Below are 24502 nucleotides of genomic sequence, written 5' to 3'. Positions count from 1 at the left end.
AATTGAACCTTTAGGGTTAAGACAAGAAGCCAGTGTATCTGGTGAGATGAGAGGCTTGGAGTTTTGTTGTTTTCAGCTTATTTGATTCCAGAGCAGCTGCACCATTTTTACTATTCTCTCGTTGATGGGTGGAAATATTGTCAATATGAATGAAAAGTATTTAGATGGCACATAACGTCCTTGTGTTTTGTCATTAGTTTGGAGAGATTTGTAATCTACAATTCTCTTTGCAGTACAAAATGATTACTCTTGGTTTTCCAGTGTTCTCAGTAGAACTGCACAGTATATTGAGATGCATTATACAGTAATGTGTACACACAATCGCGTATTCAACCAATGCTTTGATATAATATTTTGCACAGCATGTTGGATGCTTTCATAGTCTGCATTCAAATAAATACACAACTCAAACCAGATATTTACATGCACTATAAATAGACACAGCCTGACTCACGTTTAAATAGACCCAAGCTTTTCCACTGTTAGGTCAGTTGGGACTTTCAACATTATTTTAGTTTGTAAAGTCTGTGTAAGATAGATAGATAGATAGATAGATAATTTAAAAAGGAAATCTGATTAACTTTGGTTTACTAATATGACAGAAGAATTTACAGTCATTAAAAGGAGCGTCCCGACTGTCACAGCTCATCTATGTCAGTTTTTCCCAGGTGTCAGATTCACAAGACTTCACCACACTTCCTTCTAGATGATATAATTGTTCCAAAGAACATAATAACTCATATTCTAAAGCCTAACCTGGTCATGTTCTAGTACCGCTGAGATAAGCACACTTTGCAATTTCAAGACTCGGTGTGAAAAATGCTGAGGCCCAGATAGTAATGAGCGTTTTATCTCGATTCCTCTTCTCAAAAGTCTCTGTCACCTTAAGATGCACCACCAACATCATACATCTATCATAACACGAACCAGTGGATGAAATGAACTCTGTCGGCGCTCAGGAGCACCATGGATGTCTCTCAGAAGCCTCCTGACTGTCAGAACTCATCTATGTCAGTTTCTCCCATGTGTCAGATTCACAGGACTTTACCACACTGCCTTCTGGATGATATAATTGTCACAAATAGGACAATTTCTTTGGCTTTCTTCGGCATTTCCACAGGCTGCTACTCTGCGGATCACGTCTGTCTACTGGGGGAGGCTGCTGTTTGCAACAGACTCGCATGAAGGGAATAAATATAGATTTATGCCCTTTACAAATTCTTGTCCTCAGAGAAGCTTAACAGACGGTTAGCTGTCTCGACAGATCAAATGAAAAGTAAAATAAACACCTTTTGAGACATAAGGTGGTTTTCAATTGGTTTATTCTGTGGACTCTGGTATAAATACATGATTTTATTCAAGAATTTGTTTTGGCAGCATAATCAAAAGGTTTGCATGCGCTTCGAATTTCTTCCTCGGGTGAATTGTTATTGATGCACATTTGCTTGAGTGAGTTTGAGTGTAGCTTCCTTTCCATCCAGACAGCCATTCATGTGAATGCTTTAATAAATGCCATGTTGGGACAGACTGGCTGAGTTGTGCTGGCGACAGTGCAGTGACATCGGGGCATGTTTTGAGTTTAACGTTGCTGCTTCCCTGCACAATATTTCAGAGAAATGGACATGTAGAAAGGAAAATCACTCTGGAAAAGAAGCAGTGTTTTATTCTGACGAGATGAGTTGCATTAATCTCCATTAATCAAGTTAGTCCATACCCGTCCAGCTATTTTAGCTCCTATAATACAGATACTTTCACAGTAATCCTCTTGCTAATCTCTTTAGCAGCAAACTGAACTCTTTCTGTGCTAGTATTCCACATTAAAAGGAGGCCACCTTCACATGTCTGGCACCATCTGCTTTCTCTGTACATCCGAACCGAAGAGGAAGTCTGGGAGAATTTCAAGCATGTCAGGAAGGCAGTTTAGAGAAGCTTGGAGTTCACTGAGAATGCTCCTTCACTCAAAGGCAGCTGCATCTTTGGAGGATGTTCAGAGGTTTGGTTTGGAGGAAAACAGGAGTGAAGGCATAACAAAAATCTGCCTTGTTTTGAAAGCGTTCAGGATTTATGTTGGTATTGTTTTCTGTAGATAAAGAGGAGGACTGTGATGGGTGTGGTGGTGAAAGCTACAGTTATTAATATTTCAGCAGCCTCTACAGATAGTTGTACATGGATGCTGTTACCTAAGTGTTTTATTGGAGTGGTTTGTAGTTACATTGCAAATCCTGTTATTTAGGGCCCATTGATTTTTTTTTTTTTTCTCCTTCAAAATTTTGTGAATTTGCATTAGAAACTAGAAACATTTAAAAGAAATTATAGAAAGTCAAAAAAAAAGTAATTTAGTTAATTGTTGAAATATTTTATTAACTGCAACTGACTTATAATCTCCAGTCTTTATTGGCTTCATTTATTTGGAAGTTTTTATTTTTTTATTTTTTTACATTTGTGAAGTTTAGCAGATGTTTGTCAGCGTTTGGTGCTTTAATCCTGTAAACTCAGCATCATGTGAACCGTTATTATCCAGTTTCTCCTCGGATCCCTTTGTGTCAGGAATGCTGCCTGTTTTGAGATAAGAGACGCTAAATTTGGAGGAGGTCTGTGAACCGCACTGAGGTGCATAAACAAAGAAGAGGGGAATTTCTCCAGTAGTTAAAATGACTATAAAAAATCTTACCAATTGGCAGCCTATAAAATATGTCACAAGGTGCTGATTTAGTAGATTATAAGCAGTGTTTACGATGTTGACCTCGGAGTAAAATGTTTGTGGATTCCAGCTTCCTGGTTGAAAGGTTTCCCCTGCAGCTTTGGCTTCTCTCAATATTCTGAAATATCCAAGTTAGATATTGGATATTCTAACTATCCAATTTTCAAAAGCGTTTTTTTCATCCAATGTTTATCACTATTGATACACACAACTTATACTGCTCTATTTCATCAAAACATAACTACTACATCATGTCAACAGTGAACTATTTTTCAGGTAACGTTTTGTTTCTGATTTTCAGCTTTTCTAAAGCTTTAACCTGCAAATTATTTATTATGAACTACAATTAAATGTTCAAAGTATGTTTTTCACTAACGCGAGCTGTGTTTTGTCAGTCTGAATGTTTCCTGGTGAGGCTTAAAAACCTCAGTAGTACTAAAAATATCTTAACTTGGATACACTACCTTTCTGTCAGTAACTTCTTCTACACTGACCAGTGTTGTGTTTATCATGACCTGGTAGCATTTACTGAACAGAAAAACAATTACTTTTAAGTTTCCAACCAACCTGGTCAACTCAAAATTGTCCCGTTTCGATTAGAAGCCGTTTTTCCATCGCACCCTTACATGATACCAATGCAAGTATTCACCCCACTCCCATTATTTAGAAAGCATAATCTGTACTTGTGTCAAACTCCCAGCTGTGGATAGTATTGAGGAAACGATATGAAGGTCCACATCTGATGTGGTGGAGTTGTGGACGGCTGTAGAGTCAAAGTTTCCTTTTACTGTAAGAAATGTCTCCTGGAGACTTAATGTGGTGTATTTGACTGGTTGGAGCTCTGCTGTGTAATTGTGATGCCCTCTCTGCCATATGAACTGTTATTAAGCTGTTGACACTAAATGGCACATTGGTCTCATCGTCTCACTGAGTCTTCATTACATATAATGTCTGAAGAGAGACTCTCTGTTGTGCCAAATTGAATCGGATATCTCTTTAAACTTTATACAAATAGAATATTTTGTGTAACTTGTCAGTTTGTATTTTACTCTGGCACTTTTTTTCATTATTTTATATAATGTGCTTTTGCTTATGTAACTTGGATGCCACATGTATTATTCTGCACTTAGTCACTTTAAAAAAAATTTTTTTTTACATTTGTCGTTGACGTGCAGATTTATGGGACGTTCACCAGAGTGGTGGCTTTAGGACACACCGCCACGTCACGCTCTGTCTCAGTGGCAGCTTTCAGCTCTTCCAGCTTTTTTTGCTCCGAGCTGTTAAACCGCGATGTTGTGGCTGGACGAAAAAGCCGGGTATCCGCTAAAGTAAAGCATCCTACTCATCAAAGCTCCTGGGGAGAAGCAAAATCTCCGGTCGTGAACTTTTCTGAATCCGGCAGCTCTTAGTAATGGGAATTTAAGCTCTAATATTTAAGCCTATTTTTGCTTTATTTATTTATATTTACTCAGCAGACAGTTGTGTTTATAAGAAAGCGGGACGGTTCTGCACAATTAGGCCCATCAGTTCTCTTCACCTGACTGGAAATCTTTAACCGCCCTCTGTGCTGTGTGTATATCAGCACTCATTGTAACATCTCGGTGCGTGTCAACATTGGGATCACTATGTTTAGATTTTAGTGTCTTGACCAGTGTGTGTGTGTGTGTGTGTGTTTTGTAGGTAGGGAATCAGCGTGTGGAGCTCACGCTGTCAGAGCTGCAGGAGATGGCCACCCGGCAGCAGCACCAGATCGAGGCTCAGCAGCAGATGCTTGTTGCAAAGGTAAAACCATTTTTTATTTATTTTATTTTTCAATCTATTCTCCAGAACAAGTTTCTGTTTGCTGTATCTTTTTTTGGACTAGAAAAATACAGTCAAATTGTTTGCATTTCATGTCTCCTCTAAATTGAATGGTTGGGTTCAATTTAGTGGAGTCTAATCCTACGCTAACACCCACTTAATGTCAAAACGAATCAGAGTCAACTTTATTTTCCCAAACTGTGCACAAACAAGGAATTTAATTTTGGTTTTCTGGAACTCTCAGCAAAAAGAGTATAAATGTATAACTTTTGAAGAGAGAAAAAAAAACATAAGGATAAAAAATAAAATGTACATCTAGTTGAAACCTTTTTAATTTATTTCATAAAGAAAGAAAAAGAGGAGTAGAATTTAGTTTTGTAAACCAGACCTACACACTGTTTGGACAAAAATATTACAGATATACTTTCTGTTTTTCCACTTAAACCTCAAAAAAGCCTCATTCCATGTGGGAACATCTATACCAGGAAAAGACAACATATCACTGTAAATTTTCTTGATATAAGTTTTTAAAGAAATGATGACGGTTAATGATTTGTAATGGTTTATCTCAGGGAGTACTCAGATTACTCGTCCATGTTTGTGTTTTTGTGCTCAACAGCTGCAGCATTTCTTAAAAAACACAATTGCATAATGAAAGCACAAGACATTTTCCTATGGTGTTTAGTTTTTTAGATTTGCATTTGACCTCATGGGTAGATAAAGACAGTTGTTTCAGGGAAAAGCATGAGCCGGTGACTAAGCGTGAGATTCTCAGTCTAATTTTTTATATTTAATGCTTCAGTATTAAATATAAAATTCTTGCAACAGGAAACTTGCAAGTAAAGAAGCTTCTTCTTTGCTTGAGGATATGTATAATTTTTAGCTGTTGCATTGAATAAAGCTTACCCAAAATCATTCACACATTTTAGGTTTAAAATCTTTTAATTTTACCAACATGTTTCTTCTGACTGGAAGGAATACTGCTATTTTGGAGTGGCCTGGTTCAGAGTCCTGACTTGGACCTTTACAGAAAAAAGTAAAAATGAGGGTGATGGTAAATAGGCCTTCAATGCTAAAAGACTCGGACCTCATCAATCAATCATTAAGCTATGCAGCAAATGGCCTGAGACCAGGAATTGAACCCAGGACTGTATCCTTAGCGCATGGATCACATACTGAGCCACCCAGCTTCTTTTATGTTTTTAATCAATTTGAGGATTATCCACATATTTCAATATGATGCAGATTATTCATTTTTTGAGCTGATCTGAAATGCTTAGCTGATGGATCTCCCTGATGGTTGGAAAGCCAGCTGATGGCTACTCTCTTGCACTTGCTTCGGTTAACTTCAGGACACAGAAGTCCAGTGAATTGCTTATGTGTTTGTGTCATGCAAAGATTCTCCTGTGACCTTAAAAGGGGGCCAAGCTGTTGTGTAACCAGTTGGACGGATTGTAGCGTGACTTTTGACGAAGAGACTTTAAACGCATGAAGAAACATGAAATTAATTAAGGCATTTCAAGAGTAAATGTTAAGCCATGAAAGCCTCTTTGACTGTTGTTGTTAATAGGCCTGTCACAATAGTCAATAAATCAATTAATTGCATGAAAAATTAAAACAAACTCTATGATTTTCATTCACATTCTCCACCAAAAGCTGGATGTTTTGGTCTCAACTATCCCTTTTTTTTTTTTTTGAGGGACAATTTTGTTTACAAAGACTTAAAAATATTCAGTTTATTTGTTGTTTTATTTATTTTTGGATGTTTAAAATGTTTTCCAGTTCCAGTGTTAAATGTTCATTGGAATTTAAACTTCGTTGATCTTTGAAAATGTGTTCTTGCATTATTATTTTTGCCATTACCGTTATATTACTTAAACATGGTCTCAAAACAACATTATTATCGTTTATCGCAATCTTACCCCGACTTGCGTGTTTGTGGTTTTGCTGATCAGTCATGCAGGATAAAGGCCACTGTAGACCTCCAGATAGCACAACGGTGTATTGCCTTTTGTTGTGATGTGTGAAAAGTAGGCCCCACTCGAGGCCCTGCAGTCATTTGGAAACTCGGGCTTGTCGGTTCTTATTTTAGGACCCTAACTGGAGCAATTCTCACTTGGGTAGAGATGAAGTCATCTGACCCTTTCTTCAGCCTTCCTGACACAATGAAGCATCCCGTTTAATACACACTCTAGACCTGTTTACCCTTTAAAAGTGTCTCTTCCTCTTCCTGTGTTAGATGGTATCTTGTGTGTTTTATTTGCCTGCGAGAGTAATTTGTTTTGTTGGAGCAGAGGTCGATGTTTTGCCCTTCTGATAAAACATTGAATGTGGCCCTGGGTGGCCACATTTTGCGCTTCCTGGTAAAAATAATTATCTCTGTGTTTTGTTTTTAAATATTACAGATATAAAAAAAAAATAATAATAATCCAATTATTTATTTTTCAGGAGCAACGTTTGCGTTACCTGAAGCAGCAGGAGAGGCGGCAGCAGCAAACCGTGTCTGAGAGCGAGAAGCTGCAGAGGCTCAAGGAGCGTGTGGAGAGCCAGGAGGCGAAACTCAAAAAGATCCGAGCCATGAGAGGCCAGGTGGACTACAGCAAGGTCATCAACGGCAACTTGTGTATGTAAAATTACCAAATGTACTCTAACTTTTTCCTTCTTCCTTTTTAAGTCAATATCCTAGTAGTAATACCACATAAATCAGCTATTGCAATGATTTTTGAGAGATTAACTTTAGATATATTTATTTGTATGCTTTCCAGAAAGCATTTTTTTTCCTTCTGATGACTATTAGCATATACATAAATAGCATTTATGTTTGATTGGGATTTTTGTTTTAACATCCAGCAGCAGAGATCGAACAAGTCACCAGTTTGTTTCAAGAGAAGCAGGCCGAGTTGCAGGCGGCCGTGCTGAGGGTGGAGCAGCTCAGCCTGCAGCTGGAAGACCTGCGAAGAGGAAAGCTCAACGGCATACAGACCGGCCTGGGTGGCCAAGTGACCGGCGCAGCGGCCCTGGAGCTCAGAAAGCTTTACCAGGAACTCCAGGTAAATGCTCTGCGTGTTCTCGCCGCTCACGAGGGGTTTGCTTTGCTTCAGGCTGCAGTGATGACGGCGTTTCTGCTCCTCAGATTCGGAACAAGCTGAACCAGGAGCAGAACAGCAAGCTGCAGCAGCAGAAGGAGCTTCTGAACAAGCGCAACATGGAGGTGACGCTCATGGACAAGCGGATCAGCGAGCTGCGGGAACGCCTCTACAAGAAAAAAGCTGAGGCACGTCAAAAAGAAAATCTCCCTGTAAGACTAGGAACACTCAATCCATCTCTTGAGTTTTTTTTGTCTCTTTATCCTTCAGGCATCATCGTGGATATTTTTGTCCATTTCTACTGTTGTCTTTTCTTTTTTCCTTTACAAGAATCTCTTAAACCCTCCCAGCTCTGCAAAGACACTTACAGTGCAGTACATTACTCTAGACTGCAAAAATATAAAATCTGAAAAAAACTCACTCTTAAAAAATGTAAACATTTTAAAGAACTGTCTCCAAACATATGATTGGAAAATTAAGACATGTTAATAAAACGTGACATTAAGTACCCAGACTGACATTTTAAGTCAAAAGTTAAAATTCTCAAATTTCTTGAGTGTTTGGTAGTTTTGAGAAGGGCTGATGCTGTTTAAGAGATTTACACAGAAAAAATAAAATACTAAAAAGTATTTTTTTTTTTTTTAATGCATTTTTTTTAGGGTGGATATTTTTCTCAAGTTTTAAAAGTTGGTCAGTTAAACTGATGCCTGAGAGTTAAAAATCTCTCCAACATCAGTTCTGCAGGTTTCCTCAGGCGCTCTGACAGTGTCCATAGCTCTCCATCATAACGTCTGAAATGTGTCTGACGCTCTCCTTACAGCTCAATAGAGCCAACGGGCCTCCCTCCCCCCAACCGGCCCCTGGCACTCTGGGTCGGGTTGCTGCTGTTGGGCCCTACATCCAGGTTCCGGTACCAAGTCGACAGGATGGGGGCTACACCTTACCGCCTGACCCTCTGAAGCCTCAAGCACTGGGTGTGAATAACCAAGCCAACCAGGGTCGTCCTAAATCAGGTGGGCTGAACTTCATAGAATCAGGAACAACAATGTTTCCAGGAAAAGAATAAAAATAAATAAATAAACTGTACAAGGTTTTATTTCACCCGATGTGTCGGAAGCAAAATCCCTAACTAAAACAGTGACTTAAAAATACATTTACTGTTAGGAGATCAGCAGGAATTCGGCATGCACTTTGGGACAAACCGGCTTTTTCACTTCTCCACGTTGAACATTTCCTGCATGAACCGAAGCCGTTTCTTCCCAATCTGAACTGTTAGATCTCAGCTTTGACTTGACCTCTGTGACTTCTGTTTCCCTCCTCTCTAACCTTCACTCTCTTCCTGTGTCGTGTGAACTCTCTTTGTCCGTCCTGGTCTCTCCTTGTGCCAATTCTGTCATGTCCATGTAATGTCTCTGTTTCGATGGGGGTTGGGCTTTTGGGTAGACGGTGTGCGAAAGCCTCCCGGTCCTTGGAAAGTGTCTGATTTAGACATCGTTGTGGACCCGGTGCCCCCGTCCTTTCCAGAGTCACACCCGGGCCCCGGAGCCTCCAGAGGCTCTGACGGCACGTCCCGTGAGTGCTCAGAGCTGCATATGCAAAGGAGGGGCAACGACTGAACCTTTTCTCTTGATTGTAGCACAGGATCCTCAGTATGCATTCAATATTTTACTCCTGATTAGAGAAAAGAGAGAGTTATTTGGAATCCTTGAAATCCTCCTCAGAAACTAATTTGTGTTTTTTATATTAAAGTGATTACATTATGATGAGTTCCTCCAATATTTGCAGACCAGCAATGCAGTACATTGCCTGAGTTCAGTATTTATGCCCCTTTGCAATATTACAATGTTAACGCAATACAACCACAAACGTTAATAAAGTTCATTAGGATTTTGTGTGATAGACCAACAAAAAGCAGTGCATACCTGTGAAGAAGAACAAGAGCAAAGGGTTAAAGGTGAGAAGAGCAGTAATCGGCGAAGCAGCCAAGAGCCCAGTGGTAACTCTGGAGGAGCTGCAGAGAGCCACCACCCAGGTGGGAGAATGTAAAGCTAGTGCAAAACTACAAGGCAGCCATCTTATAGTCTGCAAAATACTTTAGACTGGAGCAGAGGCTCATCTTAAAATATAACCACAGCAATAATCGAAGCATATTATATGTTACAATATTGCAGGCTTACAGCCATAATGGCAAATAAAAACAATTTTTACACAGTATTGATGCACACAGTCTTGTATTTTTTTTCCCCTTGTATTTTAATTAGTAAAAGTCTGTCCTTTTCTTGAATGTCACATTTATGCACTGCTGTGTGTTGGTCTTTTCTTAAATTGACATATGCACTGTAGTTTGTTGTAATTTGACAAAATAAAGAACTTTAAGGGGTATTAATACTTTTATAAAACTCTGTACGTTTTATTTATTTTAACGTTATTAACAGTTAAACAGTACGTTCAAATAATTCAAAAATAAATGTTTGGATTTATTAGAGAGACTATGATCAACGCACTGCTGATCCCGTGCCTGTTATTTACAGTTTTGAGAAGGTTCGAAGAGTTGAATGCCTCATTTGTTTTCACACACAAATCAGCCAATTATCTTTATTTTCCTCAGTGTCATAACATTCCTTGATGGCCTGTTGTAGCACTAACCTTCATGCGAATGTAGTGACATCTCAAACCCTAGGAAGCATTTGCTGTTGTCAAACACTTTGCATGCACAAGATATTGACTTGAATCTGAAAGGTTTCCTTATCACTATGAAGTGGGATTCAAGTATCAAAAATGCCTTTATCACTTTATTGAGGGAAAAAAGGAGCAGTTTCAATTTGACCGTTTAAAGTTTTGCTTTATAAAGTAGAAATTATTGCTTCCCATTCAGTTTATTGAAGGTTCCAACAGCATGATATGCCTCGGCTTTGTTGATAAAGTTAGCCTCCACTTGATCTAAGACCTGAAAGAAATCTGATAACATCTGATGAAATCTCTTAAACATGTCATTGAACTTCAGCATTTTGGTTTTCCGACTTTGTCGTCTTCATCTACTCCTGCTGTTCTGTTCTGTTTTTCTTTTTCTGTTTTTTTTTCCATTTGCCCTTTCTTTGCTGTCTAAAAGACACACCTTTGTAAAAGAGATTTCCCCCCCCACCCCTCAAATCTAATGAAAACATTTACTATTTCAGCCTGAATGCACGTCTTACTTCAAGTGCAGCAACTACATGCTATTCTATTCTACTAATGCATGCAAATCCATTGTCATTGCTGTGAAGTTGGACCTCAGGATTTTTTTGTCCTATTGATCAGTCTTTCTAGAATATTTGTTTTAGCCCTGTTTTTGATCAATATCTATTCAGACAGATTTTAGGCCATCTAGACATCTGAAATATTAAGTTGAAGGACTTTTCCAGAAATGATTTGGGTTCAGGTATCTCTTCGCTGGATCGGTGTATACCTATCAATATCAGAAGCAAACATAGGGTTTCTTCAGCCTTAAAAACCATGTAATATAATTTTATCAGATTTATTTTTCAATTTTGGATAAGTTTTGAGAAGGGAAAATTGGAAAAGGACACTTAATTCATTTTTCCATGATCTAAAAAGACTTAAAATAAGACTTAAAATATTCTTAAAATATTTTTGTATATTTATTCATTTATTTTAACTTTACATCCTTTTTTTGTCAAGTCAGTGATTTAAGTTAATCGACTCATTTAAATATAAAAGAGCTGTTTTACATCTTTTCTTTGTCACTAAGCTTTTCAGATCAGGGTTTTAAACAAGACTTATGGCTTAGATCCCAAACAAAGAAAGAAATTGAGAAAACATATTAGCGTTTTCAAAGAGGAAATAAATGAAGGAACCTGTTTTTAGCAGCTAATGATCTATTCTGGATTTGAGAATGTTTTTCAATGGATCTGATTCATCTGATTGGCTCAGAGCTCAAAAACCAGGTAAAACATCCCGTTATGGGACGGCTGAATCAAAACCCAACGCCCCATCAAGTGGTTCTGATTCACAGCTTCCTGAGCCACCTCCATGAAAATAGTTTCATTTTGTCTGTCACTTCATGATTTCTGGTTAATAGGATCAACATGTAAAAATCCTGACTCCTTCATCTGACTTTGTAACATATTTACTTTCCCTCACTAAAATCCCACACAGCCCTGACCAAACATTTCATACAAAACATTAAAGTCAGATTAGTTGCCGCTTTGCATAGCGACTTTTGTCACTATGGTTAGTATTTTTATTAATATTTTGTAACATACTTACTCTGTCCTGGTTTTGTCATAGCTAATGACACTGGTTGGCCCACCATAGGCAAGTCCGGCACAACTTTGAAGCCTCCTGAGAGACGAGACTCGGGGGCCGACAGTCAGGGCAAGAGCCCCACCTCAGGCTCCCCCGTCACTCCAAATGCAGAAAAGGTAAGCTGTCTAGTTCTATTCTTTACTAATGAATCTTCTGAACCTTGATTAGTTACGGCCAATTTAATTGTGTTTTTTAAACCTGTGAGGACCATAATATCTCAATATTCATTTTTGAACAAATTTATCATCACTCTGAGATAAAACTGTCAAATCAGACTTTAAACTGTAGAAAAAAATCACAATATAAGATCTAAACATTAGAGATCAAGCAAATCGTACCTGATGTACATTGTATAGTTGTATGAATAAATATTTTTAAACATAATCAAAGAGGTTTGTGTGTTTTATTTTTGCTAAATTGACAACCAAATCAGCTACACAAGAAGTTCAATTTTGCCTTTTAATTTTCACGATTCATTTTGTTTTAAATGTTTGTTTTTTTCCATCCACACAACATTTTGCTACATATTACAGCTTAGAATGGATCAAATTGTGATTCCAGTGTCTGTAATATCTTAAAAAATTGCTTTACATACGATGTACATTAAGCACTTTGTATTGCCCGGTTGCTGAAAATGTGCTATAGAAATAAAATTACCTTTACCTTTATCAATATTGTCATTCAGAAACTGCAACCAGGTTGCTTCCAATCAAATAACTTGTCAAGCTGATTTATTTTCAAAAACTGAATATGTTTATTAAATTAACAAAATGCAAATGATATCTTATTCTACAGAACCCTGACACTTGATTTGTCATAAAAAAAAAAATAATTCTTGTCTGTTTGCTGCTTTTCCCTCAGGTGCTAGATCCAAAACTTGCTGTGTCCTCCCCTGCCATAACCAAGCCACAGCCGCCGCCGTACGGATCCCACCTCACCTCCGCAAACCCAGCCAGCTCCTTGGAGCGCCGCAAAGATGCACCGCCCCCGCGGCCCCTTCCAAACCCCCCGGCGCCCGCGTGGCCCCGCGTGCCGTCCTCCACCGGCTCCTCCTCTCAGCAGATCCAGCAGCGGATCTCCGTGCCGCCGAGTCCCACCTTCCAGCCCAACGTTCCGCTCTTCCCTCCCGCGCTGAGCGAGCGTCTGGATCATCCGCCCGCCGTGGCGGTGCGCCCCTTCATCCCGGACAGAGGAACGCGGCCTCAGTCGCCCCGCAAGGGCCCACCTACCGTGAACTCGAGCTCCATTTATCACATGTATCTGCAGCATGCTGCGCCAAAGAGCCAACCGCCGAAGCCTGCTGTTAAAGCGGGTAGGACTTAAGAACATTTCTACAAAAACTCAAAATCTAACCAAGTATTTCCGGTCTAGTTTCTAGTGCAAATATCTTGGTACACTTGAAATAATGCATAATTAAGTTACAAGTAAATTTTCAGCATGAAATAGGAGCTTTTAAGACAATAACTCCTTAATGTTGATGAAACGGTTATGTGTAAAATAATCCGATAGAGGTTATTGCACTTATAACTAGTACTTTTTTGTGTTTTTGCAGTGTAATAATATGTTTAAAAAAATGATTGAAATCCCTGTTTGCCTTTATTCCACCTTCTCTTTCTACATCTAGTCTACGGGAAGCCTGTTCTCTCCTCCAGCTCGACACCAGCATCCCCCCTGCCTTACGTCCAGGCAGGTGGAGCATTCCCGGCACTCCAAGGCCTCGCCGGCAGTGACGACTCTGTAGACGGAGAACTTGATGATCCGGAGAGCTTCCAACCATCGGCACCTCCTCCCAGTGTGGAGAATATCCCACGGCCACTCAGTCCCACGAAGCTTACGCCTATGGTCCATTCCCCGCTCCGTTACCAGAGCGACGCAGACCTGGAAGTGCTCCGTAAAAAGCTAGCCAACGCTCCAAGACCACTAAAGAAACGGAGCTCCATCACAGAACCCGAGGGCCCCAGCGGACCCAACATCCAGAAACTTCTCTACCAGAGGTTCAACACTTTGGCTGGAGGCATAGAGGGGAATGGTGGCAGTGGATCAGGTGGGAGTAACGGCGCCGGTAACGGAACACCGTTTTATCAGCCGGCTATTCCACCTGGATACCTGGGAGGCGATTCACTGGCTGACACAAACAACGGCAACCTCCTCCCTGAGACGCAGCTACCGCCACCTCCAGGAGGGGAGGAACCAGGCTCTGAGGCTTCCTCTACCAACGACGCCAACGCCAACGAACCCAAGGCACCGGAAGGAGCTGCGGATCCAGGCGAGGAGGAGGAACCGGAAGACGACAACAACAACAACGTCGGAGGCTCCGAGGCATCTCTGCCCAGCCCGGTGCCAGAGGTCAGCAGTCCAGAGGAGAGTGGGACGGCAGTTTCTCAACAGCTGGTGAGCCAAGCAGCAGTGTACTCTTATTATTTATTTATTAATTTTTTTTTAATACAACATTAACTTTTTTCTTAACTTAAGACATTTCTGTTTTTGTTAAAGGAGAAGCGCACAAACCTGAAAAAGCCCGACTCTGAGCGCACCGGTCATGGCTTCAGAGTCAAGTTTAATCCTTTAGCCCTGCTGCTTGATGCGTCCCTAGAGGGAGAGTTTGATCTGGTTCAGAGGATCATCTATGAGGTATGTCCTTCGGATGAATGCTTTATGTACATTTCATTCATAGAGCTGTGCAAAAATATTCACACCCCATGAGCATTTTACTTTAAAGGGGGAATTGGAATTTGAGATCATGTAAAATCAAAGTGTTGCTATGATTCTTTCATGCATGTTTGAGAAATCCTCTAATCTCCCGTGGCAACCATTCAGGATGGGAAAACGGTTGCTCTCACTGAGTGCCGCATTTTCAACACAGCTCTTCTCTGAAGCTGCAGTTTTTCAGCTGAACTTCTGCCTCACAGAGTATCCCAGTGACTGCCCCACTCAGCTCCTTCAGACTAGCAGCAGCAATTAGAAAACACCTGGTAGAGCTGGCTTCTGCTTATCATCACGCACACTATTTTACTGTGAACGACTGTAAATGGGCTACCGGAGAAATGTTGTTGCAATTACAAGGTGAAGGTGTAGTGTGGGAAAGACTATGGGCTCCTTAAAGAGACAGAGTCCTTTAAGTAGGACAGTTTTTATCTGCGTTAAATTTCAAAGACAAAATGTTTTAAGTTATGTTTGATACAACATTTTTATAAACAACTGAACACAGTTACTTGATTGTGCTATAAAATGGCACTATGTGCCTGGAAAATACACAATACTTCCCCTTTGAAGTCAAAAACCTCAGTGTATTTATGGGAAGAAGATGAGGAAGTTCATCATTTTTAGGGCGGCGTATAGCCCTCATGCTTCTCTGTTTTTTCCAGGTGGAGAATCCCAGCACTCCCAACGATGAGGGCATCACACCTCTGCACAACGCAGTGTGTGCAGGACATCACCACATCGTCAAGTTCCTGCTAGATTTCGGCGTGAACGTCAATGCGGCGGACAGCGACGGATGGTGAGTCCGTTGAGTCGACACCGTAACGCTTTAATCATGACTCCGGTCGCGTCTCCCTCCTTTGACTGCTTGCGTTCATCTGAGCAGGACTCCTCTTCACTGCGCCGCCTCCTGCAACAGCGTTCATCTCTGCAAGCTGTTGGTGGAGTCAGGAGCCGCCATCTTTGCGAGCACCATTAGTGATGTGGAGACGGCAGCGGACAAATGTGAGGAAATGGAGGAGGGCTACATCCAGTGTTCCCAGTTTTTATACGGTGAGAGAGGGGCCTAGAGAGGAAAGTTCTGGTTTTGTAATCCCGCCGCTGCTTCATCTCCTTCAAATCTGACACAAGCTGCTCTGGACTCTCCTGTGCAGGTGTTCAGGAGAAGCTGGGTGTGATGAACAAGGGCACGGTGTACGCTCTGTGGGACTACGAAGCCCAGAGTCCAGATGAGCTGTCATTCAAGGAAGGAGATGCTATCACAATCCTGCGGCGGCAGGACGAAAATGAAACGGAGTGGTGGTGGTCACGGCTGGAGGACAAGGAGGGCTACGTGCCCCGCAACCTGCTCGGGGTACAGCAGGCTTAATATTCCTTTTACTCTAAATTATACTGCTATAAACTATTTTAGTTTTTTTGGAATTTCAGAATTTACCCTTTTCGATTACCTTGGCAGAAATGACTGGGTTAAAATTTAACCTCCATTTAACTCTGTGAAAAATTTTTTTTGGATTAGTAGACAGTGACATAAAGGTTTCCTTTATCGAACTAATTAATTATCCACATATTTTATACAGAAATGTATAAATCCCAAATAAGGCTGTTTTTCTGCGTTGCTAGGTGGGCAGAGGATCCAAATCTGAGCTCGTTTGGAAAGCCGTGTCTTCATAAGCAGCAACATGATGTCTTGTGTAACAGCAGATTTGATAACATGCTGATGCTGTTCAGAGATTAGATTCACCTGCTGCTTTTGAAATTACAAACATGGGAGCTACTAAAAATAAAGATTTAATGGACATGATCAAAGCAGTTTAAATAGTTTGACACGGAATATGGGAACTTAGAAATACTTTTTTCAGACAAGAGGAGGAATATTAGAGATTTAAAGTTTACTATCACTGAAGTGTGCCAATAGCCATGTCTGACTTGTGTATTATACAGGGAGAAGATTCAAATCCTGGTTACGTTTGTAATCAACAGCATTTGCTAAATGTATTTTGTTATGTACAGTTGCATATTGTTTCTATTTTGTAACTATTTAGAGTTTTGCTTTACTTTAAACATTTAAGAATAAAATAACACTCATAATTATTGAGAAGTAAAAAAAATAATAATTGCATTAAACCCAGAAATTTAGTACGAATTTAGTTATGCAAAGCAAAATAATTTTGATTTCCGTTTGTCTCTGCAGCTCTGTCCTCGAATTAAGCCTCGTCAGCGCTCCCTGGCGTAACGTCCCCCGCCTGGACCGGAGACGCACCAGAGGAGCCCGGTGCTCCGACTCCTCCCTGTGGCCATAACCTTCCCCAGCCTTGTGCGTTCACAAAATCTTTCCAGCGTATGCGGAGGGAACTGAACTTTGACACACCTACTCACGTCTGCACATACAAAGACAAGCACTCCAAAGTCTGTTAACTGTCTCCATCCTTATTTCCTCCTTCCTTCCTCTCTTATTGTTCTAACAGACGACTATTTGAAGATTCAAACACTACCCCTTGTCTGTATTTCTTGCAGTGTTCACACTTCAGCCATCTCCTTGAACAAGTCGTATTGACGGCACTGGTTTACATGATACTGTATGATAGCTGGAGGTTTATCCTTTAAGTCTGGTTTGGGTTTAAGGACGTTCTTTTTCTTGCTTTGCTCCGCCTGAATAAACACTATTGCAGAAAAACGAACCACCAAAGATGAAATGCAGTTAAAAGTTTTAATTCGTGCTCTCTGCAACAGCTTGAAGTAAAGCCGAAGAGGGGGATGATCAGTTTCTTTGCTGCTGTTTGTAATTATTAATGGTTCCCAGCAGTAAAAGTCGCTCTGGATGGTCTCACGGAGCTGAAATTGAAATTTTATGGGGAAAACGAGAAAGTAAATCTTCAGTATCGCTCACACAAGCTAGTTTAATGAATACGGACTGACATCTCATGCATTATTCTACTGATTTCATACACATCAGTAACGTTTTTTTTCTCTTCTTTCTTTTGTTGAAATTAATGTGCAAAATCTGGACGCAGAACTACTCTGGATCTGTGGCAAGAACACTAATAAATTATAAGCGAGCCTTTGAACAATATTTTCTTTGTATTATGTGATCTCTGTGTAAAACAGATGTTAAATTGAGAGAGAGGATTCAGTATGTAAAGTCTCTGAAAGTAGCACATCCCCAAAGACAATGATGCAAAAGTGGGCAACAATCAGTATTTTTGCTTTGCCAGAAAACGTTGTGTATGCAACTGTAGAGTGTGTGTTCATGCGTACAACACAATTAATAGCTGCGTTTGCACAGAGAAGGAACAAATTGGCATCAAATGGTGCCAAGATCCCAAGTGGTGTCATTTATATGCAGTGTCCTCCACAAGTCATTGGTGCCCCTGATACAGATGCATCTAAAAGCCTTAAAATACGTTATTGTCACGGCTCTTTGCTGCAGTTATCTAAATGCGAGTTCTTTTTTTTTTTTTCCCTTATCCGGTCCCACCTCACTGCATGTACTCGCATTATAAACTCAAGTTATCATCCAGCATTGTTTATTGTAGTTCCACTTGTTTTAAGTTTCAAATATTTGCTTTGTCCTACTGTAAATAAGAGCAAGTTCTGGGAAGGAGTGTTGTTTTAGCCTTTTTTTTTTTTTCTGTTTTATAGAGATTAACACAGATCTGCATCTTCCTTACTTGAGTGGCATGTTCTTTTATCTTTTCCATTTTGAGGCGTGGCTGAGAGAACTTCACTTGCCAAGTCATATTTGTACCCCAGAAAAACAGGATGTTTGTTTGTTGCATTTCTTTTAGAGGACTGTTGGTAAACATCAATTGTATTTCTGTAACTCACATGAGGGGCAGTACTGTGCTGCAGCAATTAGTACAGTATTTAAACTAAATGCATACGATAAAGTTAAATATAGACTAAGACGAGGAAAACGCTGCAATAAACAAGCTGATGGGAATTAAAAGCGAAAATAAAGTAAGTTTGAAGGAGGATGGAAAACCCAGTAGAATAAATATAAGGTGGCAAAACTATTCAGGTTTGGATTTTTCTAAATTTTCCTAAGGGATTATGTTTATAGAATAAAAATGTAAGGCTTTCACATCTCTACCAAGGGTGCCAATGACTGAGGGGACATCATTTAAGCAGTAATGGGTTTTAAAATGGTTTTTCTTAAAAAAAAAAAAAGAGTACATGAAAGACGCAAAGAAAAAAGACTGGATTAGAAAATTATTGATTTAGGCAACTTAACGGTTTACTTAAATATATTAATGCACCTTGAGGTGTTTTATAGGCCAGTTTTCTTCAAGATTAAACCACGTTCTGATTTCAGACTCATCTCTACATAACTAGCTTTAAAGGAAAAGTACAGGTAAGGGAAATTGCTAGTATTTTGGCTCTGAAATGTTGCATTTCCTACACATGCAAATACACAACCCGTCAGAAAGGAGTGCAGGAATTAAACATTGGTTATATACACATATTTTAATTTAAACCAAGTCCAAGGAAACAGACCCTGTAGCATTATCTCTCACTACCATCTTCCTAGGACCCGACTCTCACCATTTCAAAAACATTTTTCTTACCTCGTTAGTCAGCTTACACTCTATTTCTGAATATAACTTATATATTATCTGTTTTTCTCTATTAAAATCTTGTTTGTTTTCCACCCTAGCTGGATTTTACAGTGTCATCTCTGGTTTATTTCTTATGATTTAACCAACTCCACTGAAATATCTCAGGACTGACAAAGTGCTGCAGACACATTTCATCTCAGCTCTGGTATAGCATTTCACAAATTGCAGTCTGTTGCTCCGTGTTGGAGATAAGTCTGGGCCATCATCGTATGACTCCTGTATCCTTTGGTTTGTGCCATAAATACCTTTAAAATAAGGTGTGAATATTAGAATTGATCCTATTTGTTTGAGCTTTACGTTGCTGAAATGCTAATAAAATCTATTTGCTCTGTTTATTTGTGGTGTATTTTTTTTTTTCCATTTAAAAATTACAAAGCTGCTTGGAGTGAAGTTCGTTATGCTGATCTTTATGTTTTTAGTTGTCAGACTGCATAGAAATATTTCAGAAGTTATTACTGACAAGTCATGGACAACATAGTTATATGTAGGAAATGCGGGAATGTTTGAGATCTGGCTCGAAGTAAAGGTTTGGGTTAATCTCTTGATCAGACATAATTTCTGAATGGTTAAGGCTGTTATTTGACATGTGTTTTCCTCAAGCAAATATTGAAATGTTGAGTGGCCTTGCTTCACAAACACTGGACAAACACGGTGGTTTTGTCAGTGTCAGTAGAGTTTTTAATAAAGTAAGTTTGAGGCTGTTTTTACAGCTCAGATTAAAACCATGCTATTTGTTTTTGTGCCACCAGAGAGCAGTAAATCATCTGCTGTTTCCAAAGTTACAGCTTCCGATGAAAAGCAGGTCGCTTTTAAAACGTCTGGCAATAAAAAATAAAAATAAAAAAAACACTAACATGGAAGTACTACTGCCTGTTAAAGTGTTTTACCTTGTAGCAGACGGTTTTTTCATATCCATTTTCTATACACCCTTTTCCATTGTGGGGTCGAGAGGGGTGCTGGTGCCTATCTCCAGTTAACGTTCCGGGGGAGAGGTGGACAGGTCTGGACAGGTCGCCAGTCTGTCGCAGGGCAACACAGAGACAGACGGGACAAACAACCATGCACACACACACACACACACACACACACACACACACACACACACACACACACACACACACACATTCACACCTTTTATGAGTTTTTTACTCTACCTAATTAAATACATTGCAACTACAGGAACCTTTGTGTAGTTTGCTTGTTTTGTTTTTGGTAACAAATTGGAAGAAGTTGTTGACTATAGAAAATGAGTAATAACTCGATATTTATTGCGAGGGACTATTTCATTGCTTATATGTTGGTGTTAATTACATTTTGAGCTTACTAATACTTAAATGTGTGGAAAAGATGACTTTTGTGCATATAAACTGCTGCAATAACTGTTTACAGAAATATATGGAAACATTTGACATTTTCAGCATTGGAACATACAGAAGAGGGGTCTATTACCATCTCTCCAGTTTTTCTTAATTAGGTCTGGGAATTAAGATGGCAGTGAGGTGATTTTGTGACTGATAACTTGCTAATGTGTTAATTTGGCAATATGGTCTGAATCATTATGCTTCAAAATACCTGCTAGTAAGTTGTTTTCAGTTTATTCATAAGTTTTTAATGAAAAAGGCCCATGAGGAATAACACCGATCCTCCACCAGTACTTAATAGTGGGAATGAGATACTTTTCTACATTTGTCAGGCCAAGTCCACCCAGCTTGTTTATTGAGTAAAGCTCAACCTTAATTTAATATGACAAAAAACAAACCGTCTTCATTGCATTCAGTAATTGCTGATTGAAATAAATTTTAAGTTTATTTTCGTCACCAAACTAAATAAAGTATTGTTACAACCAAGTTGAAATTTTAGACGTTTAAGATTTGCAAGAATATTCCAATCGTTACTTTATCAGGAATTGAATATGCTGTTACATTAAGAAAACATTCATTATCTTGTGCACACACACACACACATATATATATATATATATAGAGAGAGAGAGAGAGAGAGAGAGAGAGAGAGAGAGTCTTATCTTACACCAATTCCTTGTCTGTGTGCACAAACTTGGTGACTGAAGCTTAGCACTACAACACCCATGAGGCACAGGGGTAAACATTGAACGACGCGTGCGCATTACCTGGTCGAGTAAACCGATGAGGTTACGCGTAGCTCGGACCAACCAGTCAAGAGGAGTCATTTCCAGCCGTCCGAGTTCAGCGCTTTCTGACTTCTTGTGCGTGTTTTTTATTTTTACTTTTTAGTTTACCTCATGAGCTCACGGACACAGACAATTAGAGGAATGCCCAACCTGACGAGGTAAGTACGGTGTGCTGTTTCCCATAACAAAATAATCACCGCAAGGCGTGCAGGAAAGCCAGAACCCGGCCGTTTTGTTTGGTCGCCGTGTTGTTGGTGACCTCCTCACCGCCGCCCGGTGACGCCAGCCGGTGAACTGTGGGGTAATGCCGGGGCGAGTTCATTCATGCTCTGTTGGATTTCCAGAGTTGCTAACGCTCAGAGAGCTTAGTAATCAATAGGAACGAAAACATTTACCAGACAGGGATAAACAGGGGCAGGCAGGAGTCACGTCGGTATTTGCATATATTTTGTTTGCGTTTAGCCCACTTTTTGTCTTCTGAGGTAAACTGGCCTGTCTGAACAAGTGAGGTTAGAAACGGGATGAAAGATCTTCCAGGAAGGTAGTAATAGTCTCTAATGGTTTCATAGCTTATTCACTCTGAAAACTACTTTAAATGCACCGCAGTTAAATATTACCCGCACTCTGCTTGGACTTTGATATTGTTACTTGAAATTTATCTGAATGGTCACTCTTGCTTATGAATATTCATTTGAAATAGAAACTGCACTATTATTTTACCAAAATGTCCATACTTGTTCTATATGGGATGATTGCTGCAAACTCTGTTATTGTTTTATGATTTTTGTCTGAGAGTTAAATGTCATTTAGCCTATTTGTATTATTTTATTTTTACTTTACCTATTTACCTAACTTTCCAATCGCATTCTCAGATGTCTCATGGTCATAACATTTTTTTAAGATGTCATAATTAATAATTCCTTTCAAACTATGGTTCAAAACACTTTGAATTAAATAACCTTTTCCTTAAATATCCTGTTAATGTGATTAAGATTCATTCTGCATTTATCTGTTTATTTTTAGCCATATAAATGAGTTTATGATGCTATTTTTGTGATAGATCATCATAGTATTAATTGTTTCCTTATTAAAGTCTTGAAGCTTGAATTTTTCATAAATTAACCAGCCTGTCAAACATCTAATACTTTACCGCCATGATAAAGTAACTACCTCTGTCTTGTGAAATAAATCATTTCACAGGTTGCTCAGAGTCCACAGCTGAGATTATCTGTGGTCTTATACCGAGTTGGACATTATTCAGGAAAGATTTACATTCCAGAGCATTAAAAAGCTCTACATGGTTAAAGGGCCTGTATGTGCTTGTAAGAAGGTTTTACCGCTGTGGTATCATCTGCAGACATGTTTTGACTGTAAACACTGGAGAAGTCTGACGTTATTTTGTCCACAGCTTTAATGCTCAGAGAGGGAGGTGAGCAGGTGAAGATCAGCACTGACAGGCCTGGACATTTAAACTGAGAGCCTTGTTTTTCTGAATACCTTGCAGATGATTAGTTCATGTTGAAACTGCGCTTTTTCTAAGCCTTAAGCTATTTTGTTGGCACCTAAGCAATTGCATAACAAAATGGCACATTTGCACATTTTAAATCAGAAGCAGTTTTTATTATAATGCACTTCTGCCATTTTCTGTTCATCATCCCGTATGTGGTTGTACATTGTGGCCGAGGGTTTTAAATGGGTGCGTTTCCTTCCATTAGTTGCTTAATGTGTCTTTGGGCTCGTCTCATGAAAACAAACAAAAAAAAAAAACATTGCTGCTGTGACAACTTAGGTTTTTGTTTGGTTTGTTGACTTTGTCGCTTGCTTGTCAGCTAATATCACTCAGCTCTGTGCAATCTCGAGCACATCAGATGACACATAATGGCATCACTTCCTCTACAGCGTTCAACCATAGCAGCTGCCCTTGTGTTTTTTTGCACTGGGTTTTTGTTGATTTTGTGTTCCTCTTGTTCTTCAAACTTACATAGACCGTATGGCTCATTTTTAGTTGCCGCAGTTTGTGATGATCCCAGTTGAAGCTTGAAGTAAGTTGATAATAATTGAATAAATCCTTGATGCAAGGTGATGGATTAAGCTGTCCCATGTAAAAACCTTTAATCGAGTATGTGAACCAGAGACCAAAGCTGGCACTCCATTAACAGTAGCAGTCCATTGTATGCCTGTCAGCACGTGCACCACTAGCACATGGGGGGCTCATTTAATGATCTATGTTAAGTTTCACTGGGCTCACAGTGTTACAGTGTAGCTGCCTCCCTGGATACTTCAGCATACGACAACTAAATACCTGCCATAAAGCGAGAGGAAAGAAGTAGCTGTGTAACACTGCTGAGTCCCACAGACCTCCATTTGTCTGCATTGTTTCCAGATTTGGTTTTGCCTTCAACACATATTGGCCGCAGCAACTGATGGCTTAAACGGAGGCCATTAAACTGACTGCAGGTGTTGTTTGTGACGTGAAGTTTCTTTGGGCATAAATAGACATTGTTTGACCTTTTCATCAGCCATCTGTCTGTTTAAAAACACCTGCTGACATCCTCATTTCAGCTCATTAAACTAAATCAATAGTCGTTCTCTTCGACTGTTCCTCCTGTATGTTTGCACAAGTGAGTTACCTGCAACTGTGGCTTATATTGCTCTGTGTATGAGCCAAATCAATCAGAGATTGTATTTCAGTAGTTTGACTTCCCTTCCAACAGAGTTGTATAATATATCTGAATTGTCATGGCATTAACAGTGTCTGCAATATTTAGCAATCAAAACAGTTTGCTCGGGTACAATATTTGGTAGGCACCTATATTTCCTGCATTGCATATAAGTAGAAGTTGCACGGACACCAACTGTCCTTGATGCCCATAGCTGATATACATTTATAGTGGCTAAGATGTGAAAACCAAAGGAGAGTGGAAAGACGATGTTGAAAAATAACTGAGAAAATGGGTTTGTCATCACAATTGTCAGCATAAGCATTGCAATTTAATAATCTTCTGACATTGTGCAGCACTACCTTCCAAACATGACATGCAAAGCATTAAAAAACAAAGTGTTGACAGACTTGTGTAGTTTGAACAGTGTCGTCAAACTATTATTTTGATTCGTACATTAGTATTACGCAGTTAAACTTTAATGA

At 39.5% G+C, this 24502-nt stretch overlaps 2 protein-coding genes across 7 annotated transcripts in view; both read left to right on the top strand.

Annotated features, from left to right (window-relative positions):
- Positions 1–19541, top strand: part of ppp1r13bb (protein phosphatase 1, regulatory subunit 13Bb) — a 31358-nt gene extending 11817 nt beyond the window's left edge. Inside the window, exons 5-18 of one of the 5 annotated variants that reach the window (XM_014990183.2) lie at positions 4382–4483; positions 6950–7124; positions 7352–7551; positions 7635–7799; positions 8408–8600; positions 9031–9159; positions 11875–12008; positions 12754–13204; positions 13517–14283; positions 14386–14523; positions 15258–15391; positions 15479–15645; positions 15747–15946; positions 16784–19541. In XM_014990183.2, coding sequence (XP_014845669.2) covers positions 4382–4483; positions 6950–7124; positions 7352–7551; positions 7635–7799; positions 8408–8600; positions 9031–9159; positions 11875–12008; positions 12754–13204; positions 13517–14283; positions 14386–14523; positions 15258–15391; positions 15479–15645; positions 15747–15946; positions 16784–16825 — 2997 coding nt within the window. In that variant the 3' untranslated portion in view covers positions 16826–19541. The remainder of the gene's footprint in view (positions 1–4381; positions 4484–6949; positions 7125–7351; positions 7552–7634; positions 7800–8407; positions 8601–9030; positions 9160–11874; positions 12009–12753; positions 13205–13516; positions 14284–14385; positions 14524–15257; positions 15392–15478; positions 15646–15746; positions 15947–16783) is intronic. The other 4 variants (XM_088002146.1, XM_088002148.1, XM_088002147.1 and 1 more) reach the window with 4 other exon arrangements.
- Positions 19542–21342: 1801 nt separating this feature from the next.
- daam1b (dishevelled associated activator of morphogenesis 1b) overlaps positions 21343–24502 on the top strand; it is a 49557-nt gene continuing 46397 nt past the window's right edge. For both annotated transcript variants that reach the window (XM_088002140.1, XM_014990192.2), the window contains exon 1: positions 21343–21515. The gene's annotated coding sequence lies outside the window, so the exon portion shown is untranslated. The remainder of the gene's footprint in view (positions 21516–24502) is intronic.

The sequence above is a fragment of the Poecilia mexicana genome, unplaced genomic scaffold (genome assembly GCF_051168715.1).
Source record: "Poecilia mexicana isolate PSO_F unplaced genomic scaffold, ASM5116871v1 scaffold_21, whole genome shotgun sequence".
NCBI classification, from domain to species: domain Eukaryota; kingdom Metazoa; phylum Chordata; class Actinopteri; order Cyprinodontiformes; family Poeciliidae; genus Poecilia; species Poecilia mexicana.
The sequence above is the reverse complement of the archived record's forward strand: the minus strand, read 5'-3'. Positions and strand labels throughout refer to the sequence as shown.